The sequence below is a fragment of the Schistocerca piceifrons genome, chromosome 1, assembly GCF_021461385.2.
Source record: "Schistocerca piceifrons isolate TAMUIC-IGC-003096 chromosome 1, iqSchPice1.1, whole genome shotgun sequence".
Classification (NCBI taxonomy): Eukaryota; Metazoa; Arthropoda; class Insecta; order Orthoptera; family Acrididae; genus Schistocerca; species Schistocerca piceifrons.
The window spans coordinates 196024689-196041333 of NC_060138.1; the positions used below are offsets into that span (position 1 = coordinate 196024689).

Consider the following 16645-nt stretch of genomic DNA (forward strand, 5'->3'; position numbering starts at 1 on the left):
ATTATTACCTCGTTGATCCATTTTCTTCTAGGTCTCCCTTTTCGCCTAACTGAATGGATCATACCTTTCATCATTTTCTTTGGAATTCTATCCTTTGCCATTCTCTCCAAGTGTCCTAGCCACCGTATTCGCTGTGATTTCACAAATTTTACTATGTCCCTGCCTTGTATTAACTCTTGTAATTCGGCATTGTAGCGTATTCTCCAATCTTCTTCCTCCCTTATTGGTCCATAGATTTTGAGTAGTGTTTTTCACTCAATGCTTCTTAGTGCATTTTTATCGTGTTCTGTCAACGTCCATACCTCAGAGCCGTATGTGATAACTGGGCGGACTAGGGAATTATATATTAGCAGTTTAGTTTTTCTTGTAACATGGCTATTTTTGGAAAGCTGCATATTTGCAAAGTAAGCTCTGTTTCCTGCTTGTATTCTTTCCCTTATAGCTTTTCCAATACTGTTATCATTTGTTATTAGGGCTCCTAAGTAGTTAAAAGAGGACACTCCATTGAAGCATTTCCCATTGAAGTTTAGAATTTTAAGGGTTCTTCTGGCCTCAGATTGTGACATTACCATATATTTTGTTTTGTTTTCATTTACTATGAGACCAATTTTTAAGGCTTCTGTTTCCATTGTCCGGTATGTTTCTAGGAGTGTATTGGTATTTCTTCCTACTATAGCAATGTCATCAACGTATGCACATATCTGGTTAGTTTTCATAAATATGGTGCTTCTTGCTTCTTCCAGCCGCGTCAGGTGGTTAAAATCCCACGAGCTTTCGACCGAGTCCTCCCCGGTAATTGTCAAGTAGTAAGACTGACCGTTGTGTCGCCGTGACCGCGTCGTTATATAGCCGCACTGCGGGCTGTGACGTCACTGGTGCTCTCTTCCTCGCCATATATGGTAATGTTTTCATTCCGCGTCCGTCACGCCCGTTTTAACATCGCGATAGCCGGGTCCCAGGGTGTGTTGAGCCGCAAACCTCCGTCCTCCTTGACGATGATGTTTTTATTTCAGCAGCTTCTTTTATGACGCTATCCCAAAATCCCTTTGCATTAATAACGACAGATGTTTCATCGAATAAAATTCCGTGTCCATTTTCTTATGCTTGTTCTGCCACGGCTGATTTTTCTGGATAGCGTAGGCGTAAGCACCTCTCGTGTTCCGTCCGGCATTGCTCCACCGTGCGTACTGTTTGCCCGACGTAGTTACAGCCACACTAACATGGTATCTTGTACACTCCAGGCGTTCTAAACCCTAGATCGTCCTTCACAGACCTCATGAGCTGACCCGGCTGGAAGCCCGAGAAAATTTTATTAATTCATATCGCCGCGAAACCATGCATTCATACATACACTTATAGTGATTATTTCCTAGTTTCGTTGTCACATACTCGCCCCTTTCGTTTGTACTTACAACAATCAAACAGTCTGTACTTTTCCGGTCGAAACCGACGATAAATACCTGTATTGTTTCCCAACTTTGACAAGTAATCAGTTTCACCTCACTTTAATGTCAACCCACTAGTGTAGCTATCGCCCAAGACATTAGAGCGCTAGTACGTCTCCAAGTCTGGAGGCTGTACGGAAAGACGAATAATAAAATCAACTGCTGTTATACACGAATGTAAGAGACTAATGAGGAAATTTTTACTGCAAACTCTCGCTTTCGCCAAGCTGACAGATTGCTGGAGAGCATGGTGCCCCACCAAAGGGACTTGCCGACACAGTGGGTGTCAAATGCTAATGTTCAGCCGAAAGCAAGTTGCAGTACTCTGAGGAGTTCCCCGAAAGTGGCGGGTGTCACCTGTCTCAGGGTCCCGCGGGCCACTACAGCTCCCCGAGAGGCCGTGTACTGTGTCTGCGAATCCCAGGGGCTGCAACTGATGCCTGACGACACGACACGCAGTACTCGGAGTAAGTCTCCCCTGTTACGCACTGTTCTGTGGTATGGGAGCCTGCAACAGAGGTGACCTCTTACGAATACGCTACTGTTCGAACATAATTTGTACCATCGCGATACAAGATGCATAAAAAGCCTACTGGAGAAAAATTTGTCAACCGCAGAAAACATCGCGCTAATACCACAGTCTAACAGGTACAGCCACGACACTCTAACTCCATTTTTGACATTCACAGCGCCGGCCGTTGTGGCCGAGCTCTTCTAGGCGCTTCAGTCTCGAACCGCGCGACCGTTTCGGTCGCAGGTTCGAATCCTGCCTCGGGCATGGATGAGTGTGATATTCTTAGATTAGTTAGGTTTAAGTAGTTCTAAGTTCTAGGGGGCTGATGACCTCAGATGTTAAGCCCCATACAGCTCAGAGCCATTTGAACCATTTCGGCACTGATTAAGAAGTAACACCACGTTTGTCTTGCTTTAGTTTTATAGGGACCATGGGACGGATAATGCAGTACATTATAGGATAGGTTATTTACGATTCCCTTACTCGTATTACTTCAGAATTTGGTTTTCTTTTAAGAACAAAGTAATAGTTTGCAAAAAGAAAAAGACCTGCACTTCAGCAGAAAGACGTCGTATATCTATTGGACAACGTGAAATTTTCCTCGCTACACTTCCAATAAAATCAGTGAATTTAGAACGTAAGAAACTTGTATAGATTGCAAAACCTACATTATTTAACCTGAGAAATAAGCTACCAAAAACTGAAGCTGAAGGGAAAAACCAAACAGATGTGATAATAAAATGTCGATAGCAATAAAACTACTTCCCAACACAGAAGAAACCAGTTCCTCATTTATTTCTATATCTGAACCACAACCGGCAAGAGCCTTTGCACATCAGACTCTGAAGAAAAAGAATTACACTTACAAAAATATTCGTGATTAGAAAGTGGAGTGACATGTACGCACGTGCGAATCATTACATTCCACACAAAACTGTTACGTATCACGGGAAGTGCATATGATAATAAGAACAGATAACAACAAAAGCGTATATTTTTCATACACGAATTTTTTTTTTTATTCTCTTGCTTTCACTGGAATAAGGTGTATATTCATAGTCGAAAGTACTTCTTCGTGAATAACTTGTAGCTTATGTCATTGAATCAGTTTTTACATTTATTTCACAATCATTCATGTCTTTTGATCATTTCTTAATGGCTGGAACGCAAAAATATAATGACAGTTTCGGCAACTAAGTAGAAAAACATTTAAGAATAAACATTAATCTTACGGCTGGTTTTCTCATCGCTAGGGGCGTCAGTGTTGTTCCAACTTTGGCGCCGGTGACCGACGCTACTGTTTATGTTAGACTGTGCTTATACAGTGTAACATCGGCTGAAGCCTTGATAATGCTTTCTGTTTCGACAGAAAGATGGTCAACAAGTTTCTTCAAGATGTGACAACCAACAGAAGCTATCCGTTGATGGTTGAATCCCGTAGAATCTCCAAATTGCCAAGATGTTGATTGTTACGTTTCACCTGCTGTTTCCAAAGACTCCCAAAATTTTCTGTCGAGTTAAGATCGACTGATTAAGTATACCAGCGGAGGTTCAATACTGTGCTTCAGTGCTCAGCATATTAGAACCGTGTATATTCGACCATACATGGCGGTCCTCTTTACATATTATCGATTACGGGTGTGAAGTAACGGCTGTTATGTTTTAATTAGATACACTCAACCGTAATGTTTGTCCTAGACAAAACTCAACAAGGCGTTTCGAGAGGTAATGCTCTAATCATTAGGTTAAAAAGAAAAAAAAAGTTCAAACGTGTGTGAATTCCTAAGGGACCAAACTGCTGAGGTCATCGGTCCCTAGACTTACACACTACTTAAACGAACTTAAACTAACTTATGCCAAGAGCAACACACACACACACACACACACACACACACACACACACACACACACACACACACACACACACAGACACACACCCATGCCCGAGGGAGGACTCGAACCTCCGGTGGGAGCGGTCGCCCGATCCGTGACATAGCGCCTCAAACTGCGCTGCCACTCCGTTTACAATAACACAACCGCTAGGTTAACTATACCCTTCGAACAGACAGATCGCTATCAGTAATACTTACCACTATGGATCTATACGATACTCCATTAGGTTTCTATGCATTAAAAAAATATAGTAGCGCACAGTCGACTAAATAAAAATTATGCGTCGCAAGTTTATATCCTTGTTCGCAAAATTCTTGTGAAGAACATTTTATCCCACAATGGTTTTATTCGGTTACCTCTGCCATTGCGCTGCCATAATGGATATGGATCAAATAATCATAAAAATATATTTCCATCACTTATTATGTCGTTTCAGTATTCTTGGATCACTTTGCATTTATTCCGCAGTTGTACTAACAAAAGGTTGTCCGAAGAAAGTCTGACTGAGGTTTTATTCTTTGCAGGTGCGCACGCTGTTCGTGAGTGGCTTGCCGATGGATGCCAAGCCAAGGGAACTGTACTTACTCTTCAGGGCCTATGAGGTGAGTCTGCTGACATATGAATTCCACACTTTTACCTAGCTCAACTGCCGAGTATTCTTCCTAGTGCTTCGAAATTGTAAATAAATTAGTCTTGTTTGATTATTGATCACACTCCCCGATGTTTTACTTTAAAAAGGCAAAGAAAGGTATTCCGATTAGAAGAATATTATCACATACACCGAAGCATATATCGAATGAAAGAAAAAGACACGACCAAGAATTGAACACAGACCCGTAGTTTAGTAGTCCAACGCCTTAACAGCTGGACCGCCTACCTCGCTCTGCTGGTTGCTCAGAATGACGCGTACCGTAGCTACAGCATGAAAAAATACGAATATTAATAAGTCCAACAGTATTAACTTTGGATCCCATATTACATTTAATTGAAAATGTTTATTTTGACAATATTTCGAAGTACAGCACTGATAATACTATTTTCGGTCGACATCGACCTCGATTGTCTGAAAAGCAAGGGAGTGTCTATCAATAAGCCCGAAATACGTATCTCTTTGTTTTCAATGAAGATCGTTCTTGCTAAACCTGATTAAAATGTGTTACCCACACGTTAGAACCGCTCACTGAGAGACTTCTCAGTGCTTAGTCGGCCTGGTTTGGCGGACAAGAAATGTTCGCGTAGATTGTTGGTGCAAAGTTTATTTAACATGAGAGAGTACGTCATCTCCGACGTGTGTTTTAGTACATGGTAAGAATTAATTACTTGCCAAAGACAAGTACTTCATGAATAAGGAATAAACAATACTGAAAAGAAACTCTCTTGTCAAGTAATGAAATCACAGTAACATCATCAGAGAGATCAAAGGCGTGAACAAAAACAGTCACTTTTTGGAAGAACGAATAAACATCAATATGGTTTGAAGAATGAAGGCCTTTAGACAGGAAACAAACACTGCTAGGAAACGTTCGAACTAGTAAATACACAATACACTTCGCTAGCGAAATTTCAGGTCCTGACAGGACAGCCCAAAGTTTTGTACATTCAGCCACAGAGTTAGTCTCAGAAGGACCAGTTTCAAAGTCCCAGCATATGGAAACACAGTCAAGACCACTAACATGAAACGTGGCGTCGTCAGTGCGGTGGCTTCAAGGAGAGTTCCTGATTGATGGGATTCGGCACCTAGCCCAGTAAGCACTGTCGAAGTGAACTGCTCGTCGTCGCTACAGCTCCAGAATACCAAAGACACTCGCCTGCAGAGGATAACAGGACAGTGGTGCCAGCGATCTCTATAGGCGCTTGGGATGCCATCTGATGGCCGAGCGAACCACGGCCGAGTTGCGTCTGTCCGCAGGAAGGCTGGCCCCTGCGAGTTATGTGACCACTTTCCTCTGATGTAATGTTGGTGGCTGCCTGCGTAGGCGCAATGCCTACCCACAGCACTCAGATAATACTGTCTACTTATGTAGTCGGTAGCTTGTAAAACCCTTCTTAGGGCGATGCTCATCACTTGGAGATCCTTGGCAGGTATTGTTCATATGGGAATAGAGAAGTTCCAGAGAAGGTCAGCACGTTTCATCACAGGTTTCTGTATAAGGTTCGAAACCGTCACAGACATCCTCATCCATCTTCAGTGGCAGACCCTACAAGAGTGGCGCTGTATATCATAGACTTCCTTACTGCTGAAATTCTAAGAGCATATGTCCCTCGAAGAGTCAATCAGTACGTTGCTCCTACCACGTAAATTTCGCTAAAAGACTATGAAGGTAAAATTGGAGAGTTTCTAGGGCATATGAAGGGCTACCGACTCTCGTTCTTCCCGCCTACCATTCGCGACTGTAACGGAAAAGGGCGGAAGTGAAAGTGAAACACGAAGTGCCCTCCTCCACACATTAAAGATAGCTTGCGAAATAAATGTAGATGTAGATGACAACCTTCAATGAGGCGCTTGAGCAGTCTCGTTCCTCACCTTCCATATACGAATGGAACGGAAAGGAACCCCAATATTTAGTACAGTGGGAAGTGCCCTCCGCCATGCACTTCACAGCAGTGTACAGAGTATGACTGTAGATATAGACATTATAGACGATAAAATAATAGACTTCAGACTCACCTGTGATTACCACTACATTTCCCCTTTCCCTGAGGCAGACAGGTAGCGAACTTCCGCGATTGTACCCGCCAGGAGCGTCACATCTCTCTTCTTTCCCTTCGGGTTATTGCCGAAAGCTCAAGTGTTTCACTACGAACGTGCAGAACAGGGCGGCGGTGGAAGCGGAAGTTTCCGGTGCCTGCAGCCGAGGCAAGTTATGTGGGAAAATATTTACGGTTTGGTAGATCCCTTCTGCTGCGGCCAAGTTATGAAACAATCCACAAGTTTGGGATTTCCATCTTCAGCTGGCGCTGGGGTGGGGCGGCAGAAGTTTATCATCGCCCAGATGCCGCTCTGTCCCTGTGTTTTGTAAGCGTCCCGGTCTGCCTGCAGCGCACAAGTTGCGCCGCCCAACGAGAAACGAAATGGATAAGTAAAAAAGAAGTTCATCTTGACAAATGCCTTTTAAAAAAGCTGGTCCGACAAGAAATAAGTGAAACACGTAACGCTATACCTTGGTTCTTTTTTTTTTCAAAGAAGATGTTAGGAACAGTATTTGTTCAACATGGTGTTATCTGTGGAAAACTCTGAATTGAGAATCGAACAACAAGAAAATCTATGTAGCTACCGCAAACACAAATGCATTTGAAATGCAAAGCTACCTATCAAGTGCAGTCCTAATTCAGCTCAAATATTATCCATGGCCCATGGTTGATGAATTTTGTAAACGCGTGACAGTATCACGGAACATTTTTCTGACTATGTAAGACGATATCTGAAGCATCACTATGGGCCAAGATGGTTAAAACGAGCTGGGCATGTGCCTTGGCCTACAAATTCACCGGACTTCAACCCTCTGTATTTTTCTGTCTGAGGCCACCTCAGAAGTGAAACATACAGCACTCTCGTTGATGCGGTTGTAAAATGTGGAGCAGTGAGTTGTACAGCCTAGTTAAAATTCACAAGATTGTATGGAAATGTTTTAAAGACTCGGTGTTTCACTGCAGATAAGAGTGCAGTATTACATTGAACTGAAGAGACACGTGAAGCATTTCCTTTAATGGGTCCCAGTGTACAGTAAATTGTAATATGTCAAGCGCTGTAGTACTATCGTATTTCTTGTTACAGTAGACCGTGGGTCAAATACCAGCCCAATGAAATGGGAACTTAATGCAGAAGTTTTCATTTCAAATCTTTTTACTACACTGTCCAGCTACATTAATGTCACCACTCGTAAAAAGCCTGAATAAAAACCTATTACAGCACATATTGCTGTGAGACGTGCAGGACGGAAGTCAGTGAGGTTCTGGGAGCACCAAAAGGGATGTGGAGCCTAGCCGACCCTAGTGCCTTAGCTAGCTGCACCAGGATTTTCGGTTAACGATTCATGGCGCGAACTGCCCGACTGAGTTCGCCTCACTGATTTTAAACCCGGGGAGTTTGGTGTCAAGGGGAGTACGTTAAACTTCTGGAGTTTTTCGAGCCACCCATGTCCCTGCGAATTATACGACACCTTGTATTGTCCTGTTAGTTGATGCCATCGTGCTGATGAATAACGAACTGCATATGTTTTTGTTGTGATCTTCAGTCCTGAGACTGGTTTGATGCAGCTCTCCATGCTACCCTATCCTGTGCAAGCTTCTTCATCTCCCAGTACTTACTGCAACCTACATCCTTCTGAATCTGCTTAGTGTATTCATCTCTTGGCCTCCCTCTACGATTTTTGCCCTCCACGCTGCCCTCAAATGTTAAATTTGTGATCCCTTGATGCCTCAGAACATGTCCTTCTAACCGGTCCCTTCTTTTTGTCAAGTTGTGCCACAAACTCCTCCCCAATTCTATTCTTCATCATTAGTTATGTGATCTACCCATCTAATCTTCAGCATTCTTCTGTAGCACCACATTTCGAAAGCTTCTATTCTCTTCTTGTCCAAACTATTTATCGTTCATGTTTCACTTCCATACGTGGCTACACTCCATACGAAAACATTCAGAAACGACTTGCTGACACTTAAATCTATACTCGATGTTAACAAATTTCCCTTCTTCAGAAACGCTTTCCTTGCCATTGCCAGACTACATTTTACATCTTCTCTACTTCGACCATCATCAGTTATTTTGCTCCCAAATAGCAATACTCCTTTACTACTTTAAGTGTCTCATTTCCTAATCTAATTCCCTCAGCATCACCCGACTTAATTCGACTACATTCCATTACCCTCGTTCTGCTTTTGTTGATGTTCATCTTATATCCTCCTTTCAAGACACTGTCCATTCCGTTCAACTGCTCTTCCAAGTCCTTTGCTGTCTCTGACAGAATTACCATGTCATCGGCGAACCTCAAAGTTTTTATTTCTTCTCCATGGATTTTAGTACCTACTCCGAATTTTTCTTTTGTTTCCTTTACTGCTTGCTCAATATACAAATTGAATAATATCGGGGATAGGCTACAACCCTGTCTCACTCCCTTCCCGACCACTGCTTCCCTTTCATGCCCCTCGAGTCTTATAACTGCCATCTGGTTTCTGTACAAATTGTAAATAGCCTTTCGCTACCTGTATTTTACCCTTGCCACCTTTAGAATTTGAAAGAGAGTATTCCAGCTTGCTCCAAGTCTACAAATGCTAGAAACGTAAGTTTGCCTTTCCTTAATCTTTCTTCTAAGATAAGTCGTAAGGTCAGTATTGCCTCACATGTTCCAATATTTCTACGGAATCCAGACTGATATTCCCAGAGGTCGGCTTCTACCAGTTTTTCCATTCGTCAGTAAAGAATTCGTGTTACTATTTTCCAGCTGTGACTTATTAAATTGATAGTTCGGTAATTTTCACATCTGTCAACACCTGGTTTCTTTGGGATTGGAATTATTATATTCTTCTTGAATTCTGAGGGTATTTCACCTGTCTCATACATCTTGCTCACCAGATGGTAGAGTTTTATCATATAGGGGTGGACATAGTCCACAATGGTCGATGCATACTTCCGACGAGATAACCCAGAGAAACCGGCTATTGTTGAAGTACAAGTCAAGAAACAACAGCAGCGCCAAAACAGAATGCTACAGTAGGATAAGTTGGGAAAGATTTTATTTTATACTAAATAAAATATATTATAAACAAATGTTGTGTCAAATTTAAACATGATATGGAACCAGATGGTAGGCGAAAGCTCGAAACATATTAGTATCAAAAGTATGAAAATAAAAAAAAAAATAGAAAATACGTATTTTACTCGTTACAGCCACAGATATAGATGCTGAGAGTAGTAAATAATTTATTTCTGGTAACTTCTAACTACCTATTAATTTCCTTCATATTGTTTCATATTTTCACGCTATGAAAACCAAGAAAAATAATACATCTGATTAAGCTGTGGTGTTTGGATTTAAGAGGGAACTGCATGTGCATATCATTTTTATAATTACTTTGAAAGCGTATAATCCTACCAATAAAATCGTTTCAATTTTATATCGCGGACGAAACGTGTATAATGCGACACACGGATAAACCAGGGTACTTTCTTAATTCTTTATTTGCTAAGTATGTGGGTCCCAGATTCTGAAACTGACTGTTCATTACATGTACAATGATACTCTGATGCACATAGAATTATATATTTAGCTGTGTATTTCAATGTAATGGTACGTGACTCTATGAAATTATGAAATCACTTGTCTGTACACAGTTTTATTCAGGAAGGGGTTTCTGTCAAATCTCAATGGTATATGATTTGATTAAACGATATAAGCACTAAACTGTGTGAAACTTCATTCAGAGATTTTTATTTCTTTGTTTACTGACTACAATATAGTGTTTTCCATGCTCACAGCATACACAACGCTGATGTGTTGTATGTAAGATTCCATATTTGATAATGTGTGTAAAAACGATTGTAAGCGATTTTTCAAAATGATGTAGCTGCCTGTCTGAATACGCAGGATATTTAAAATAAAACCTGGCTGAGAAGTGTCTCCAGCTTTTTGTGACAACGTAATGTTAACAGCAAAGAAACTAATCATCGAAATGTGGCCATTTTCAGACTCTGCAAACCCAGAGCTCTGAGTCATTAACTAGGGTACTTTATTTCATTTCGGATTTCCGAAAATTTCTTGGTAAGTTTTATGTTGCCTTGCGGTAGCTTAAGTACTTAATTAATGGGAATTGTATGTGTTACCCCTCCTACAAAACCTACATCTAATTCCTTTTAAATAGAGTATATGTATTACGTGTTATAGCATACCTTCTTTTGCTATTGGTAAACGTTGAATACGTTGTTTCAGGGTTACGAGGGTTCACTGCTAAAAGTCACAAGCAAGAACGGGAAGACAGCTTCGGTAAGCTACTTATTTTAACTGATTGTTTTACATTAGTTCTGCTGATGCGTTAGTTTAAATTCATCAGCACCTGTAAACGTCTCATATGGTTTTTCTGAAAGATGACCAAAACTTCCTTATCGAATCTGATTCTCGTATTTAACACAACGAAAGTGCTTTGCCAAACTTCAAGAATTGCTGTTTCATTAGAAATGCGTATGTCGTTTTTTAGGCATTAATCAAGATGCTGTAGGGTGAGTAGTGTGAACTACGTTCGAAGTGACTCCAGGTTCTTCAGATTTGCTCAATTTTCATACTTTTCCGACAGTATAATGCAACTTACAACACTTAACTCTCACAGCTTCTGTAAATTCAATACAGACGTCAGGAACCTACTGTTGACTGCTGGTTGACTTTCGACAATAATGTTCGGCACTAATTGTACTTCTGTAGACTAATTAAACTGTTTACAGCGACAGATGTTTCTCTGGAAGAACCGCCAACACACAACGTGTGATTTTCGTACTTAAGATGTCGAATGAATGTTCATTTGTTTCATTATTGTGTCCACCCCATTTTACATAGGTATTTGTCCTCCCATTCAGCTACCTGCACCACGATGAGTACTAAAAAGAAGGTAATCTTTTTCAATTTTCTCGTTCGTAACAAACATCATACTTTCATGATTAATCTTATAATTTTGGTCTAATTATACATTCATAGTAACGCACGGAAAAATGTGAGATGGAAAACATCGAAATTTGGAACGATGCAATCGATTCGCGGAAGGGAAGAAAACTTCCTTTTACAGTAGCTTCCCTGTTAACAAATACTGAAATAAAATTAAGGAAGAAGTTTCTGTGGATAAAAACAGTCATCGAACTCCTTCACTTACCATTATAGGTTCGGAATGCGAATGGTCCGGTACTAGACAGGTAGCGGGTTCTTGCATGAGGTTTATCTGACAGTGAAATTTATCACACAAAGCTCCAATTGAGTTGCCTAGACAGGTATAGGTCCAAATAAAATTAGCTCATACAAGGAATTCACACTCTCTGTGGTACAGATGCATCTATCTGCCTTGTATCACAGTACGTCATTAAATGTTCGAGAAGCTCTGTGTGTTTATTTCAATATTTACTTGTTTTAACTATAAGTGTTGGAGACATGAGACTTATTTTCATTTCTAAAAACACATTCCCTTAACATGAAATGAGATAAGTGGCAATGTCATCAACAAACAGTCAAGAGAAAATTATTATGGATGCTAATAAAGTGGTAATAATAAAGTTAGTGGTCATTATGGTAAGAATATGGCATATACGATATGAGGTAGCAGTTAGAGTGTGGAATAATAATAATTATTATTGTTATTATTATAGTAATTGGGCACGAAAGGTATATTTGAATTATGGACTGCATGAGGAGTGAGAATGAAACAGCAAGGAGAAAAGGTCATGGCAGAAGGATATTAGACTATATGCGATGAGAGACAAAAAAAAAAAAAAAAAAAAAAAGCAAATACGAAACAGGACGAAAGCCTAGGTATCAGTATAGAAGATAGAAGAACAATGAGAGAATGAATACGGATTTCCTAATCTCGTGACTTAGAGAAAAAAACGTGTTGACGTCATTCTGACTAAGCTACTGTCATTACAAGAGAAAGAATTTCAATTTTTTTTATTAAATGTGACATTCCACTCTAAAACCCTCGACCTGTACAGATTTGATAGAATACATAGTATAGATAGAATTCGTGGTAATGTCTCAGATACATATCACAAGGGGACATCGTCCGATGACTAAATGTCTTTCGTGAAAATACAATCAGTCACTTGTGCGTCTTATTGCTCGACTGAATAAATGTGGCACCTACCAAAAGTCTAACGGATGTATTAATGGAACTTAAATGGTAATGTTTCGGACATATGGTTTTTGTGAAAATTAGTCAGGAAAATTTTGACAAGTGATATTGAATGTTCACTGCACAAAAATTCTTCCCCTTCCATACATATCGTAGTAGTCAGAAAAATAAGATACCAGAGATTCGGGCACTCATACATATAGAAAAATGTTTTACCCTATCTCTGTTCTCGAAAGGAAGTCAAAAGCAGTTTGTGGATCACAGGCTGTTTGTTTATTCGAACAAGCTGAATGTTTACTTGAACATTTATTTTCCACTACTTCTCTCTTCTCTTAACATATGTCCTACCATCCTTTGCCACCTTCTTGTCAATTTCTTCCTCGCCGATTATACGGAGAATCTCCTCATTTCTTCCATTTTTAGTCAACGTTCTTTTGTAGCACCACGTTTCAAATGCTTCAATTCTCTTCTGTTCCGGTTTCCCCACAGTCCATGTCACACTGCCATATAACGCTGTGCTCCAAACGTACTTCGTCAGAAACTGCTTCCTCAAATTAAGGCTTATCGTTGATAGTAGTAGATTTCCATTGACCAGCTGCCACAATACACTCGTTAAAAGGTATAGTCTTACGTTAAAAGTGTCACACAATAGTTTAGTATTCAGTTTAGAAGTTGTGTCTTGTGGGAACGTAACTCACGACGAGCTAATTACTCAGATGATACTCATCCAGTATCGTATTTAAGAATGTGAACACTTATCGACTTCGAGCAAACCTTCATAATTTCAAACCTTTTCTAAACTTTTCCTTACTGACACCCTCCAGAAAATAATGAAAGCAAAAATATTATCGTCTACTACATTTTCGCTCTTCATGCAGCAGAACTTCAGCATCAGGTACTACGTTTTAAGCTACTATTCCTTTACTACTAACTCCATTCGTAACATATTTCGCAGACTGTATGCACGCATACCACTGAATGTATTGCAACAAAATTGTATCATTATACGCCACATAGTTCACTAGACATGACGTCATAAACTCTGAGATGCGTGAAATACTAGCTTACAGATTAGCACTACACTTATTCAGTATTTGATAACGACAGCACTTAACGACTTACGAAAACTTTAAACGTAATTTCAAAACTTTTTTCGATTACAACCTCACGAAATAATGAAAGGAAAACAGTTGACATTACTAAATGTTTGTTGTCCATCTATAAAGGTCTTACATGCTCAACATTCAAACTAAACGATTGTCGGCTAAGATCACGAAAGTTGCGACAGCAAACAACACGTCAAAAAGAGAGCGGGAGAGCCTGTTGATGTTGGATAAAATCGTAATTTTTATCAGTATACTGACGTTGAATATTACAGCTGCGTTTGGCAAAGGAACAAAACTAACTATGAATGCAAAGCAAGCTCCGAAATAAAAGTCCAGCTTGTTCTAATAAATTAAACACCCTGTGTTGCAAAATGTGATAGTGGCTAATATTGATATCAAGTACCCACCAACATGGGGTACGGAGTACACTGGGTGAAAAGAGGTAGTATACAAAATTTTACAGTGTTTAAAGGAATTAAAAACATCACCTTTTTATATGACAAAAATGTCAGAGATGCATCGTTTCCCCCTTAAGGTTCCATGAAGGCTTTGGCGCTAGTGATGTTCAGAGCTGGTTTTCGCACTCCCGTGTCTCGAATATTGTCTTAGAGATGTTGCTGACCTCCTATAGAAGTTTTATGGGAGCAGATGAAGCGTTTGATGTACGAGATACCGACACACCCTCCAGAAGTGCAGGTTGCCGCTTGGCTGGAGCAGCAGCCATTATTCGTAAAATACCAGCTTGTTTAGGGCACGTTAAATAGTCATCAGCACGCAGATGCCAGTTCTACACTAATGTGAACGGATGACATTTTCAGCAACTTCTCTAAGACTATACTCATCACAAGGGCGTTTGAACACCATCTCTGAACATCACTAGGGTCGAAACCTCCACCTATCCCTAGCGGGGATAAGGTGCATCGGTGACATTTGTCTCACATAATAATGTATTTCTTTTTTTCTCTTTTAAATACCTTGATATTTTGTATATTCTACACAGTGTAAATATAGACAAAGCAAGAATGTTATTCCATCATGTGAGACTGTTCTGCCCAAAAAGAGAAAATAATCTTCACACGCTATTCGAAAAGCATTTCTGATACACACCATGTTTCGTGTATTTGCCCTAACATCTTTAGTAAATTGTAGCATCATCAGTAATTTATTTTATTTCTTCGTTTCAGCGTTTTTGCATTGTTTCCTGCAGCTAAGCTGCAGGATGGGCAAAATAAAACGACCCGAAAAATACTTAATACGCCTGAAGATAGGCAATCCAACTTACATAGGCAATCCAACTTACATCATCTGACTTCAATGCAGATGACAAATTCTGGTGGCTATCTTAAGGTGCACAGCGTGACAAAAGAGTGAAGCATACAGAAGGGAAGGAGGAAACGAAGTGAAACTTCATGGGTTGATTACAAATCGAGTCAAATTTGTAGAGAATTGGGCAGTATGAGACCAGTTGCCAGTATGACGCACTCCCTTGGCCTGGATGCATGAAGTGACTCGGTTGGGATAAGTGTTATACAGCCTTTGTATCTTCTCCTAAGGAATGCTTCCCCACAACTGTTGTAACTGGTCCTTGATATCCTGGATGTTGGCACTGGGACACAGTTGACGACCAAGCTGGTCCCATACATGTTATATGAGAGACAGATCTTGAGATCTTACTGTCCGTTGGAGTACCTCAGCAATACGTGGACAGTTCCCGGAGACATGACTCATGTTTGTAAGAGCATTGTCCTGTTGAACGTGACATCAGAATTCTGTCGCATATGAGGTAACATGCGTACTCTTGTGCTGTCAGGGTTCCCTCAATTGCTACCAGACGTGACGCGAATTCATACCCGAGGTCTCCCCACGCTATGACATGAAAACCCCTCTGGATCCCCAAAAAATGGAAGAATGGGACGCCTCCCCAGGCCGCTCCTATATTTTCTAACGATGGTCATTCAGGGTAGTGAAGAACCGCGAGTCATCGCTGTTCACAATGCGACACCACTAATCAGCAATGTAGGCTTCCCGATCATGGCGTCACTCCAAACACAGCCAATTGTCCTGTGGGGTTAACGGCAACCCACACATGGAATAGTAATTCACTAGACCGGCTACTGCTTTGCCTCTACTGAAGGTACAGGATAACACCAAATATCGCAGAAAGTCCATTGCTTGTTCTTGGATGGCAGACACAGATGTCGAGAGGTTATTACACTCCTGGAAATTGAAATAAGAACACCGTGAATTCATTGTCCCAGGAAGGGGAAACTTTATTGACACATTCCTGGGGTCAGATACATCACATGATCACACTGACAGAACCACAGGCACATAGACACAGGCAACAGAGCATGCACAATGTCGGCACTAGTACAGTGTATATCCACCTTTCGCAGCAATGCAGGCTGCTATTCTCCCATGGAGACGATCGTAGAGATGCTGGATGTAGTCCTGTGGAACGGCTTGCCATGCCATTTCCACCTGGCGCCTCAGTTGGACCAGCGTTCGTGCTGGACGTGCAGACCGCGTGAGACGACGCTTCATCCAGTCCCAAACATGCTCAATGGGGGACAGATCCGGAGATCTTGCTGGCCAGGGTAGTTGACTTACACCTTCTACAGCACGTTGGGTGGCACGGGATACATGCGGACGTGCATTGTCCTGTTGGAACAGCAAGTTCCCTTGCCGGTCTAGGAATGGTAGAATGATGGGTTCGATGACGGTTTGGATGTACCGTGCACTATTCAGTGTCCCCTCGACGATCACCAGTGGTGTACGGCCAGTGTAGGAGATCGCTCCCCACACCATGATGCCGGGTGTTGGCCCTGTGTGCCTCGGTCGTATGCAGTCCTGATTGTGGCGCT

General features: G+C 41.0%; 1 protein-coding gene across 1 annotated transcript in view; it reads left to right on the plus strand.

The window, feature by feature from the left end:
- The first annotated feature begins 4379 nt into the window (after positions 1-4379).
- LOC124800854 (protein couch potato-like) overlaps positions 4380-16645 on the plus strand; it is a 176434-nt gene continuing 164168 nt past the window's right edge. Inside the window, exons 1-2 of the mRNA XM_047263028.1 lie at positions 4380-4454; positions 10779-10832. Coding sequence (XP_047118984.1) covers positions 4407-4454; positions 10779-10832 — 102 coding nt within the window. The 5' untranslated portion in view covers positions 4380-4406. The remainder of the gene's footprint in view (positions 4455-10778; positions 10833-16645) is intronic.